Source organism: Silurus aristotelis (genome assembly GCF_946808225.1).
Source record: "Silurus aristotelis genome assembly, chromosome: 15".
In the NCBI taxonomy this organism is placed as follows: domain Eukaryota; kingdom Metazoa; phylum Chordata; class Actinopteri; order Siluriformes; family Siluridae; genus Silurus; species Silurus aristotelis.
This window is the reverse complement of record NC_139588.1, coordinates 15,348,180-15,360,932: the sequence shown is the minus strand read 5'-3', so window position 1 is coordinate 15,360,932 and position 12,753 is coordinate 15,348,180. Positions and strand designations below refer to the sequence as shown.

At 41.5% G+C, this 12,753-nt stretch overlaps 2 protein-coding genes across 13 annotated transcripts in view; one reads left to right on the top strand and one right to left on the bottom strand.

Moving 5' to 3' along the window:
* The first annotated feature begins 2,327 nt into the window (after positions 1–2,327).
* On the top strand, positions 2,328–7,256 carry hebp2 (heme binding protein 2). 2 transcript variants are annotated; one of them, XM_083562360.1, is made up of 5 exons: positions 2,328–2,508; positions 2,829–2,931; positions 3,057–3,192; positions 5,493–5,673; positions 5,760–7,256. In XM_083562360.1, the coding sequence occupies exons 2-5, from the start codon at positions 2,860–2,862 to the stop codon at positions 5,944–5,946; spliced, it is 576 nt and encodes a 191-aa protein (XP_083418486.1). In that variant the 5' UTR covers positions 2,328–2,508; positions 2,829–2,859; the 3' UTR covers positions 5,947–7,256. The 2 variants fall into 2 exon arrangements, with proteins under 2 accessions (XP_083418486.1, XP_083418485.1); XM_083562359.1 differs by having other exon boundaries at positions 2,826–2,931.
* nhsl1b (NHS-like 1b) overlaps positions 6,327–12,753 on the bottom strand; it is a 106,070-nt gene continuing 99,643 nt past the window's right edge. For 9 of the 11 annotated variants that reach the window (XM_083562212.1, XM_083562217.1, XM_083562218.1 and 6 more), the window contains 2 exons: positions 11,747–11,873; positions 6,327–10,309 (listed from right to left, as the gene is read on the bottom strand). In XM_083562212.1, the coding sequence (XP_083418338.1) occupies positions 9,646–10,309; positions 11,747–11,873 (791 nt within the window). In that variant the 3' untranslated portion in view covers positions 6,327–9,645. Of the gene's footprint in view, positions 10,310–10,412; positions 11,163–11,746; positions 11,874–12,753 lie in introns of those variants that run through there. The other 2 variants (XM_083562213.1, XM_083562214.1) reach the window with 1 other exon arrangement.

Below are 12,753 nucleotides of genomic sequence, written 5' to 3'. Positions count from 1 at the left end.
CAGGAATGTCAGCAGAGCTGTTGCCCATGAATTGAATGCTCATTTCTCTACCATAACCCGTTTCCAAAGGGGTTTCAGAGAATTTGGCAGTACATCAAACCAGCCTCACAACCGCAGACCAGGTGTACCACACCAGCCCAGGACCTCCACATCCAGCATCTTCACCTCCAAGATTGTCTGAGACCAGCCACCCAGACAGCTGCTGCAACAATCGGTTTGCATAACCGAAAGAATTTCTGCTCAAACTGTCAGAAACTGTCTCAGGGAAGCTCATCTGCATGCTCGTCATCCTCATAGGGGTCTCGACCTGACTGCAGTTCGTTGTTGTTACCAACTTCAATGGGGAAATGCTCACATTTGATGGCGTCTGGCACTTGGAGAGGTGTTCCCTTTACGGATAAATCCCAGTTTTCACTGTACAGGGCAAAATGCATGAGGCAAATTGTGGTCACACCAGATACTGACTGGTTGATACTGACCAGATACTGGACCCCCCCCAATACAGTAAAACACACCTGTGCAATAATCATGCTGTCTAATTAGCATCTTGATCTGCCACACCTGTGAGGTGGATGGATTCTCTCGACAAAGAAATGCTCACTAACCCAGATTTAGACAGATTTCTGAACAATATTTGCGAGAAATAGGTGAAGCATGGAGATGTTTAGGAGAGATGGCAGTGAAGTTTTCAACAAGATTCAACAATGGAACGTGAGAAGATGCCTGAGGAATGGTGGAGTGTGCTGGTACTGATATTTAAGAACAAGGGAGATGTGCAGACCTGCAGTAACTACAGGGAAATACAGTTGATCAATCACACCATGAAGTTATGGGAAAGAGTAGTGGAAGCCAGGCTGAGAGAAGAGGTGACCATCTGTGAGCAACAGTATGGTTTTATGCCAAGGAAGAGCACCACAGATGCATTATTTGCTTTGAGAATGTTGATGGAGAAGTATAGAGAAGGACAGAAGGAGTTGCATTGTGTGTTTGTGGATTTAGAGAAAGGGTACGACAGGGTGCCAAGAGAGGAGTTGTGGTATTGTATGAGGAAGTCATGTGTGTCAGAGATTTATCTAAGGGTGGTGCAGGACATGTATGAGGGCAGTGTGACAGCAGTGAAGTGTGCAGTAGGAACGACAGACTGGTTTAGGGTGGAGGCTGGACTGCATCAAGGATCGGCTCTAAACCCGTTCCTGTTTGCAGTGGTGATGGACAGGTTGACGGACGAGGTCAGACAGAAGTCTCTGTGGACTATGATGTTTGCAGACGATATTGTGATTTGTGGTGAGAGTAGTGAGCAGGTTGAGAAGAGCCTAGAGAGGTGGAGGTAGGGGAATGAAAGTCAGTAGGAGTAAGACAGAGTACATGTGTGTGAATAAGAGGGAGGGCAGTGGAGTGGTGTGGTTGCAGTGAGAAGAGGTGGAGAAGGTGGAGGAGTTCAGGTACCTGGGGTCAACAGTGCCCAAAGTAATGAAGAGTGTGTTAGAGAAGTGAAGAAAAGAGTGCAGGCAGGGTGGAGTGGGTGGAGAAGATTGGCAGGAGTGATTTGTGATAGAAGGGTATCTGCAAGAATGAAAGGGAAAGTGTATAGGACTGTGGTGGGACCTGCGATGTTGTATGGTTTAGACACAGTGGCATTTAATAAAAGACAGGAGGTGGAGCTGGAGGTAGCAGAGCTAAAGATGTTGAGGTTTTCGTTGGGATTGATGAGGATTCACAGGATTAGAAACAAGTTTATTAGAGGGACAGCACATGTAGGACGTTTTGGAGACAAGGTAAGGGAGGCGAGATTGAGATGGTTTGGACATGTGCAGAGGAGGGACATGGGGTATATCGGTAGGAGAATGCTGAGGATGGAGCCACCAGGAAGGAGGAAAAGATGAAGGCCAAGGAGGAGGTTTATGGATGTGGTGTGGGAAGACATGCGGGTAGTTGGGATGAAAGAGGCAGATGTAGAGGACATGGGGGTATGGAGACAGATGATCTGCTGTGGCGACCCTAATTGGGAAAAGCTGCATAAAAAAGTCTTAGATCTTTGAGTTCAGCTCATGGGAAAATATGGAGGCAAAAACCAGTGTTGCGTTTATAATTTTGTTCAATATACAAAATAGAAGAACTATGTAATGGCTGAGATAACTAGAATGTATAGACCTATACAACTTAAGGTCAACAATCTTGCACGTGTATAAGCAGATACAAAGAGAGCTATTAAAATGTATAGTTGTCATTTAAATAAAATAAACACGTGAAATATATATATTGTTTACAATTTAATGTGTGTATTTCCGGGCGTTATGTCATAAACTTGCTCCGCTTCTCGCAACCAATCAGAGGCGACGGTTAGAGACCGTCACGTGACAGGAACCTTGGTTTTGTAAACATTAGAGAAGGGCAGTTTCTGAGTACGTCACACCCACATGTACTGTAGTTACACAACCTGTGATATAACCGCTTGTTTTCTTTTCACTCCGCCGAGTTCAGCGGTTTTACTGCCACCCCAAGAAACAGGTAGGAAATCTTTCTCTCTATTACACTGGAGATTCTTAGACGCTTAACGTGGTTTAATGCGATGACGACAGGGTTTAAAAGACCAAACTCTGTACACAGTATGCTTTATTATTAACCTGTTTACTGAGTTTGGTCTTTTAAAAACACTTATCGCATTAAGCTACTTGACATCACGTTAAGCGTTTTGACACGTGTCTATTACATTAGCTAAACAACAATGCAACAATGATCTGGACTCAAATAATCAACTAAGCAGTGAAATAGGAAAAAGTGCGCTTTATTGCATTAAAAAACCTGTTCTCTCTCTCCCTGGACAGCAGTGTGGTGATTGTTGGTGTGGAAGTTGAGAAGATGCTGAGAGCTATGGGGAAAATGGTGTTTGGGGGGTTTGAGAATCCAAAGTTTACCCCTCAAGAAAGCAAGGTGGGTCCAAGCAGACTCAAATGATACTTGTCACAGAATTTAATATATTGTGTCTTGTTTTTAAGTGTGTGTGTGTGTGTGTGTGTGTGTGTGTGTGTGTGTGTGTGTGTGTGTGTGTGTTGCAGGGGGATGACTATGAGGTACGGACCTATAACACTACACAGTGGATGAGCACTACAGTAAGTGGCATGGAGCAGGATGAAGCCTTGAGCACTGGATTTAGGAGACTTTTCAAATACATCCAGGGAAATAATGAGAAGCGTAAGCTCCACATTCTGCTTCACGTGATGTACAATGCCTTTTTAACAGCACTCCAGACAGAAGAAGTTGTAAAATCGTTGTAACTTCTCAAATCAAATAATTGTCACACACACATTCATACAGAGTACATGTAGTGAAATGCTTTTTACAGCTGTTCAACATATACATATAATATTAATATAAAGTGTGTATATATATATATATATATATATATATATATATATATATATATATATATATATATATATATAATAAGAATTAGTCAGGAAGGGATGGGTATGTGTATGATATGGCTATTGACAGTAGTTCAGATTTAAAGTGATTCAGTGGGATTGTAGCTAAAGTGTCCATGTGCTGATATTACAGTGACACTGTGGTGGGCCAGTTCAGTGTTATAGTAGCAGTTGTGTAAAAAAAAGGAAGGAAGAAAAATTCCACAGTAAGTCTCTGTTCTTACTGTGATTTACCAGTCAGAGGCTGATAAACTTTCCTAAATCAGTAACAGCCTCTGTGGCAGATGACATAGTTATTTATTAACCGAGATCTTCTGCCAGTTTGTGGATTTGCAGATGGAAATGTTAGGAAAGGGTTGCAGACGGGTGCAGGGTGAAATGTATTTATTTTTGCTTGGTGAATGTAGACTCTACTTTCAGCAATACGAGTAGTTCCGGTTTTTGACCTGCAGTAAGATGTTCCTGTTGAAAAAACAGTTTTTGAATGTTCTGCTTATCAGTTTGGTGATTTTCCTGCCCAGACTTCTTTTTTCAGATTATTGGATTGCTGAGTTTAGTGTCTGTGTCAGAGCAGTCTGACTACTGAATTGTGCTGCATGCCCTTCTCCAGGACAAGAAATGACAAAACAATAGTGTCTTTTGATTTAGACTATTATAAATTGAATGAATAGGTTCAACTTGAACAGAATATAGTATATCATTAAACATTACATCAGTGTAAAGTAAACTTTAATTTTAGACTGTTGTAACTGTAGCAGAGATGCTTGTGTCTCTATTGAAGACTGGGGTTTGGAGCTGGATTGTGCGAGTTAGAGAGCATAAAGGGTTCTTTGCATTCGAGCTGCACTTTTACAGAAAAATGTATTCCATTGGCACCACAAGGTGGCAGAGTTGTCTGACATCCAACATCTCTGTTTATCCGTTTTTAGTATTTTGATTTCCCTTCTTTCATCCCAAATTATATTTTTTTGCCATAAATGTCAGTTAGTATATAAAAAATGACATGTGCCATTCCACATGCTCGCCTGCCACCAGAATCGAGGTTTCTAACCCAGCTGAGGTTAAAACTTTTGACCTTTGGCCAGCTTGTGATATTTAAGTGTTTGGCTTTGATTGGATATCACATAAACATTAATGGGTTTTTTGGGTGGATCTATAAAACAAGGTGTTTGTGGTGGTCTTTGTGTTTTTTTGTTTTTTGCATGAGAATGATTCGGTCATTGTAAATAGACCAAATTAGGCACTTAATATTCCTATATAAACATGTTTATACCCAACTGTCAGCACATCAGCACATTCCTATACATATCAGTTCACTTTCACAAAGGCGGATTATGTAATGAACTGTCATCTTTCCCTTTTACAGAAAACATATAAGGAGTAAAACATGACTAAGTGTTGTGATTGCATTCATGCTCCCACCCAAAGTGAATTCTTTTCCAAAAACCCCAGTGTTTTTTTTTCTTGACCAAGATTAGTTTACTAATTCAAACTGCTTGATCAAGTGAATGTTTTTTTTTTCTTCCCAATTTAGCTACATTTAATGTTGTGAAAGCAAAAAAACGTGCTTTATAATTTCATGCATATAGCATATCTGCAACACAAATCTTCTTCTCACCTTTTCTTCAAGTAAAGATAAAACATGTAGCTTGTTAACGACAAAAAAACGTTTTTAAACCTATAGGAACAAGTGAACGAATGTAAACGTGTGATTTGAGCTGTGCTACGACGGTATCTGTCAAAAACTGCTCTGTGTGTGTGTGTGTGTGTGTGTGTGTGTGTGTGTGTGTGTGTGTGTGTGTGTGTGTGTGTGTGTGTAGAGTTCATATAGAGCTGGGTGTGATCGCCATGCACTTTTAAGGAATTTTAGATTGCAGCCATTCTATCAGCCCACACAGCACCAACAGCTGTCTAATAGCTATAATGCCCTCAAACCTTTCACTGAGGTGGTCAGTGAGAGAAATGCTCAGTGAGAGAAATGCTCATTATTACATCCACAATACAATCTGCTTACTGATTTTATTTAAAAGGACATAAAATGACTTAATTTAACTTTCTGTGTATCAGAGGTGACCGTGGACATGACTGCCCCGGTGACCAGTCTCATTAACCCTGGAGAACAACCATCTTGTGAGAGCTCCGTCACTGTGTCCTTTTACCTCCCTGAGGCGCACCAGGCTGAGCCTCCCAATCCCAGCATCCCTGAAATCTTTGTTGAGACCAGAAAGGAGTTCACTGTGTTCGTCAGGTATTTACATTAAAGCAGACTCACCTCAGTAACTAAGGCTATAAAGTGCACATTGCTTATTTTCTTCACGTGTGTTTGTGTGGTAGGACATTTGGAGGCTTCGCGAACAGTCAGAATACCCATGATGAGCTGCTAAAGCTGATTGAGAGCTTGAAGAGGGATGGAATGAGTTTTAAAGAGGCTCCCTACTTACGCGTAGGCTACGACAGTCCCTTCAAGCTTGTAAACCGCAAGAACGAGGTCTGGCTCATACGGGAGGAGGGAAAGAAGTGAGTCAGTGTGAGGCAGGGTGCATCAGATATAAAAAAAAACACAAACGTCAAATTATGGTCAAATGTAATTATTCCAAAATCCAATATTAAACTTAAAAAAAAAAAAAAAAGGGGCCTAAAAATGTTACTAATGAAACTGTGTTGATTTCAATATTCATGAATTAATTAAGTGGCTTCTGCTCCCCAGACTCACTTCACTTTAGTTTGAATTTCATAACTTAATTTCATAAATTCCTTACATAATGTTTTGTATTCACTAGTGCAGTGTCTGTCTACGTTCTTCTTTTTTATTGTGTCTGTGCTTTTGGTTTTTTGCCAGAGGTAAAAACAAAAAAAGTTTGTAAAAATGCAGTGGATTCATTAACGTTGTTACATTTGTGATTTTTCACTACCTCCCCAGCCTGGAGTCGAGGGGGAAAACTTGTCTGGGTGTCTGTCGCTAATGAATGATTAGAACGATATTGATCCTGTGAGAAAAGTTGTTAAATGTATACGGGGTGAATAGCACTTTTCTTCAAGTATGTAACACTGTACTGTAGTGTAGCATAGGCAGCAGTTTGAACAGGTGTGTTTGGTGAGATTTACCGTCTCAGAGGAAGCAGGTGTTGGGCTTCACCTTCCCTGGTTGGTAGCTGTTGTGGAGCTGGTTGCTGGCTGGGACTTGGCAGTTTTGACCAAAGTGGGGTATTATTGGTTATCAGGCATGATAACATTGTTTTCACATGAGACAGTCATTGTTTCTGCACTAGAGGCTGAAAACATTAAATATTTCTGATTTAAATGTAAATTTATGGCATTTGCCGGCACGCTCATCCAGATCGACTTACATTTGATCAGATTCAAACAAATGAGCAGCAATGAGGTTAAGGGCCTTGCTCAGGGGCCCAGGAGTGGCAGCTTATGACTTACAGATCCAAAGTCCAATGCCTTAACCACTAAGGGGTTTAATTAGACTACAGAACCCACAGCACAGGAGCATCTCTGATGGGAAACTATTCCCAAACAGTTTAAGATCAAGAGAAAGTGTGCGATCTACAGCGTGATTATCACCAGATGACCTGATTTAGCCTCTGTGGCGAGGCTTCGCTTCTTAATAACCAATTCTAGATCAGTTTAATGTGAACACTAACACATTCCTGTTGCCTTTAAATACTACAAGATTACACTTTGACATTCCAAAGATTTACAAGTGAAATTCTTTAAATGTATTAATGAACTACATGTAAAATCATACAACTATTGCTAGAATAATGAAGGACTGAATTGTATCATTGACTCTGTAATAAATCGATCTTTATATACATCTCTAAACTTTCTCAGTGTGGGTGATTTTAACTCAAAAGGTGTGCAGGGCACTCACCCAGCTGCACAGAGCACATCTTCACTGATCTACACTCTGCACTGTCATCAGGTTTATTTCAAAGGCAAGTGTTGCCTGAATATATGTTCATGCACTCAGCACTGTGTGAAAACTCGATTATTATAGCGTGTGCTGAAGCCGAGCGAAAATAACACCAGCATCTATTATTTCTGTGGCCGAGCATCAGGAAACCTACCCAGACTTCAGTTTTTTATATTTCAAAAAGTGCTTTTGTGTTCAAATTGTAAAGAGTAAAAGAATTAGTATTGAAAAGTGTTTAAATAATGACGAGTGTAATTGTATACTGTTTCCCACCAAGCAGCAGAGCAACACTTGGTTATATTGCACAAAACCACAAACCATGAGAGTGAAGTGGAGTAGTGGAATTTATTTATGTACAGGATTCTCTTTGTTGCTGATTATTTGGATTTTACATTTCCTCATAGCCAAAATCCATGCCAGGATCCTCTGACTTCATCTTCATGCACAAAGGATTTTTTTTTATTTATTCCCTCATGACATGTAAACTCCCAAATCAATAGCATTACTTACACTGATTTATTCCAAACCCCTTTTATACATGAATGTGCCTACAGTTAGAACACGAGATCTTCAAATCAATTGTGGAAATTCCTTCAGCTTAAAATCATAAACCATCAAATAAAATAAAGCTGTTAATTCTCAATATGATGATAAAACGTTTTCCGTTTTCAAGACTTGATGATCAAGAGCGCTCGGTATCTTCTGCACTCAGTGATGAAGCGTGTGAGAACAGACATTGACATGACGGTGCAATAAGCAGTGACACTCCACAAACCTTTAGATATGATTAACAGCTCTGGCTGCCATGTAGACGCTGGGAACGAGTGTGGTTTGTCTGACAGGTGGCAGTGAATCAAACACAGGAATTGCCCATTTTTTTTTATATCTTTTATTTTATTTTATTAGACATACACAAGATGGTTAGCAGCCTACTTCGTCGGTCATTTTGGATTTTGGTTTTTTCTGCATCGAAAGAAAAAGTAGGAGACTTTATGAAGGCCTAAGAAACAGATTCTGATCATGAATGGAAAACTGATACAATTCTTATGAAATAATTAGAAACTGAGCTGCTGAGCCGTAAAATCCCTCCCAAATAAATCATCTCAGACTCTAATCTATAATAAATACTCTACGAAAGAAAGCCTCTAACAATGGTGTGCAAATTCTTTGAAAATAAAAATCCAGATGTTAATATTTTTTGTTTATATACAAAAAAATAAATGGTATAAAACTGCAGGAGAGATTTGATGTAAAGAGGTTAGTAAAGAAGAAGTGTAAAAGCTTTAGCATTGGTTTACAGATGAATATTTATTGCTCCCAGTCCAGTAAACGTCTAAGCTACTCAGAGTCCCTACAGCAGGTGACATTTATACTTTAAACTCTTTGGTTAATAAAACCATTCCAAACGAAACAAACGTCACTTGGTTTAAGTAGGTTCTCAGTTTGTATGGAAAGCCATCACAAGCAACACAGGCTGAATATTTTATACGACCAACAGACAAATAAACAAACACATGAACACAGTGCAAACCTACACACTAAAAATCCAACAGAAAAGGTTTTCCTGGAGCCTCTCAGTCTGCAGCCCAGTTGTGTGGCTTCAGCAGTCTTTCTGTATGTTATACTGTTCTTGAAGGACCGGTTTTCCACTTTCCCTTAACCAGTGAATCTCAGGAGTGAGCAGAAACCCTTTTACATGACTTCTTGACATTGTGTCTGTGCAGCTGGAATTGACCATACATTTCCAACTTGCAATTCCTGTGCATTACTGCAGATGGACTGGACTACAACCTCGTGAACATTCTGAGCGTTCCACAAAGCAAAGCCAATCTATCCACTAGTCAACGGGGATGAACTGTTTTACAAATCCTTCATCTCTGATTTCCATTGAGAAATCAGTCCTTATTCCACATTCCCAGTATAAAGTTGAGGAGGTGAATACAAAACAAAAACAAATGGAACCAAGGTTTTGTGGAAAAAGGTGTACTAATGTAAAGGAAATCACTTTCTCATGAACAGCAGGAACAAATATAGTACAGATGTGACATACTCAGGAGCAGTGACAGAAATGGGATCTACTTCGGACACAAATGCGTCTGAAGGAGGCACCTTGTGGTTCTCGGCATATCTCCTACCATACAACCAGATTTCAGCAGCGAGGCCTGAAGCCTTGACCAAGGGACAGACAGATTACCAGCTCCCCTGTCTGCCCTCCAATGGTCCTCTGCTACTGGCCATTCTCTGCTACTTTAATGAAGTTCTGTTTTTCCCTTAGTCGGGGAAAAATTCATTTGAATTTTAACTCTCCCCCTCACATAAAGTGCCATTTGAGTCTTGAGGAATTGGGGTGGAGGAAACTAAAGGGGAAACGGGGCATAGTTCATCTGGCGCCTCTCCGCTCTCAGTTAACTCTCCCTCTCTCTCACAGATGACGGTCATAGGGCTGCTTAGGATTCGACTTCTGGAGTTGTACTTGCTGCTGGAAGCAGAGGGTGGTGTGCGGGATCGACCGTATTTTGGCCCCAGAAACGAAGAAGGGGACAAGGGGGAACCGAGAGAGTAACGTTGCAATATGGCCTCGTTCCTGGGCCAGTCCTCTGGTGCCCTCTTGCAGCGTCCAGGGGAAGCGCAGGGGCTGTCCGGACCTACTGTAGGTGAATTCGGATCCAGAGAAGAGTCGAGAGATCGAGTCCTCTGGGATCTTGGGTCAGTTGTGCGTAGCATCTCAGCAGCGGACATGCGGAAACTGCCTTCTGAGCGGCTGCCCTTCTTCAGCAGCAGTGCTTTAAAGGTGTCACTGCTGGTGGCTGATTTGCGCAGACTGCGCTGGATAGAACTGGTCTGGCGAGGCAGAGTTGAGCTGAGGGAAGGAGCCGGTCCTGTTGGTGTGGCTGGAGGTGATGAGTGACCCCTCGTGCGCTCATCCTCAGACTCCCTACGACCCAGGACCTTGCGCTTAGACCTGCAAAATACAAACACAAGAGCGTAAGGAATGGTCAAATAGATGAGGTGTCAAATAAAACATCGGTTAAACAAGCATTTTTATTTTTTTTTTATGCAAAAAACAAAAACAAAACAACACTTTAAATGCAAGCGTGCGCTGTGTCTAAAAAGCCAGTGATGGGCTGAGTGTTAATGTTAGGTTACCTGTGTATTAGTTACGTAATGAGGGCCAATTTTCTAAACTGCAAAACCTTCAAGATTCCCCCTCAAACTCAACAAAGGGCCTGTTTTTTTTGTGATGGATTTTTCTCTGATGAGCCTCAAACCTCTATTGATTCCGCTCACGGATTTCTTATTAAAACCAGAAGAGCTGCATGTATTGCATGCATTTGCAGTGCAGGGGGTATTGGAAAAGCAGAAATAACTTTGTTATATATTAATGTATTTTTATTTAAATGCAGTTTCTTTGAAGCCAACACAAAGATGAAAACTGCACACATTGCAAGTTTGGGGTGGGGTGGGTTATAAGGCGAGCCCTGGGATAGCGGAACTAAGCGGCAAAAACGCACTGGGAAAAGTGCCCAAATTCACTGTAAACAAGAAGAGAATGTACTCTCCTCTCTCAGAGGGGTGTCTATGGACCATGCCCACTAGCCAAGAGATCCTGAAAGTAAATCTGCACCAGTGCTGTAGATTACTAAAATGAGGGATTAGCAGGAAAATGAAGCAGAAATATATTCCAGTGCTAAGGGATTATAAGGGTAATCCCACTGTGGCATCACCACAGGAGGGGAAACACCAATGGCCAATTACTTGCCAGGCCGCACCTCAGGGGCTGGGAGGTATTCCTGCTCAGCCATTCACAGTCTGAGCTGAGCAGTAGTGTGGGCAGGAGAGTTGAAAGGAGTCAGGAAGAAATAAAAGAAAGTCATATTATACATGAATCTTAGTATAGGAGATACATACATTATAAAATGTGTGTGTGTGTGTGTGGGGGGGGGAGGGGGTGTTCATGGGTTGTATCTTATCACCAATAGAATTACTAATTATACTAATTATTACTAATTAAACAATACAACAAAAAACAATACGTTTTTTTTTATTTCTTTGGACATTAGTGCTTTACTTGACTGCATTTGGACATGCACTTAAACAGAACCTACTGTACAAACAAAACACAGCAACCATGCCATTTACGACGTTTGATGTGAATGTCAGCAAGCGAATGAATTTATATAGCGTATTTTTCATTCCTCAATGCAGTGAGCCCTGCAGCTGAGCACACTGAGAAACCAGAGGGGTCTCTCGCCACACTCCAGATTTGATGGATGTACTAGAGAATCAGGAAGACGGGCTGTTTTAAAGTTAAGAAAGGATGTGCACACGAGCTTAGGGAAGAGGAGAGACCCGGTGGGTGTCATATAAGGACACTGAAACAAACATGGAGGATATGTACCTGTGAATTGCTGCAAAGAGGTCCTCTGTGGTACGGGACCGTGTGGGAGTCACCATGCCTTCAAAAATGTCACCGTTAACGCTGGGGGTCTGTGGGGAGTTTGATGTGCTGGACTCGAATACTTCACCTGAAAGATGAAGATGATGCACATTCATGTTGACAGCAGTGAAAACTTGTAGCTCTGAGGTGTTGACATGCTCCTTATGAAGAAGGCAAACAACCACCCACAGCCATATACACTGCACACATCCGACTCAAAAACATGTTGCATCTACATGAATTGGGCAGATTGTGTGACAAACACATACCACACATTCTGGAGGGAGATAACTAATGCATTGTAATATATATGGCATGAACTGGTCGGATACAAAACACATGCCCCGATAGGACAAACTCTTCAGCTGAGAAGCATAATCAATGTCAGAAAAGGACAATCTGAAGAATGACAGGTCTATCCTAAGTAACGCATTCTAATACACACACCGTAGCAGTCTCCATCCACCGAATGGCAAATGCACAGTCTGCAAGAGTCAATAACTGCTTTTTAACTCTTACATTTTCGAAGACGAATCCACCTCTCCAGAGTTGAGTTGCTCTGTTCCTGTCCTCTCTCTCCACTCTCGTCTCTCATCTGCACTAGCCCGAGATGATGTAGGCAAGCTCACGTTATCCACACTGTTTCCTCCCCCTCCCTCCCACTACACCCCTCCCCTCCACTCTCAGCAGCCAGCCCTTGGGAAGACTGCCCCATCCAGATAAAGATAGTGTACAGGACGGAGTGGGAAGTATAACAAATGTGAGGTGATTAGAGAGTAGGTAAGAATACAAAAGAGGAAAAAAAATGTCAGTGTGAAACAGTATGAATAAAAAAACATAACCGAGGGAATTCAAGTGAAAAAAGGAATTAAACAGGAGACAGAACAGTAAAACGAGCAGGACAGAAGTACGGCAAAAGAGAGAGAAGGAATTCACTGCAGCAGTGTTCCACAAGCCCTGATCCGCAA

Coding starts and splice junctions, on each gene's coding strand:
- hebp2 (XM_083562360.1), top strand. CDS start 2,860: ATGCTGAGAGCTATGGGGAAAATGGTGTTTGGGGGGTTTGAGAATCCA. Junction 2,932..3,056: donor TTACCCCTCAAGAAAGCAAG/GTGGGTCCAAGC, acceptor TGTGTGTTGCAG/GGGGATGACTATGAGGTACG. Junction 5,674..5,759: donor GAGTTCACTGTGTTCGTCAG/GTATTTACATTA, acceptor TTTGTGTGGTAG/GACATTTGGAGGCTTCGCGA.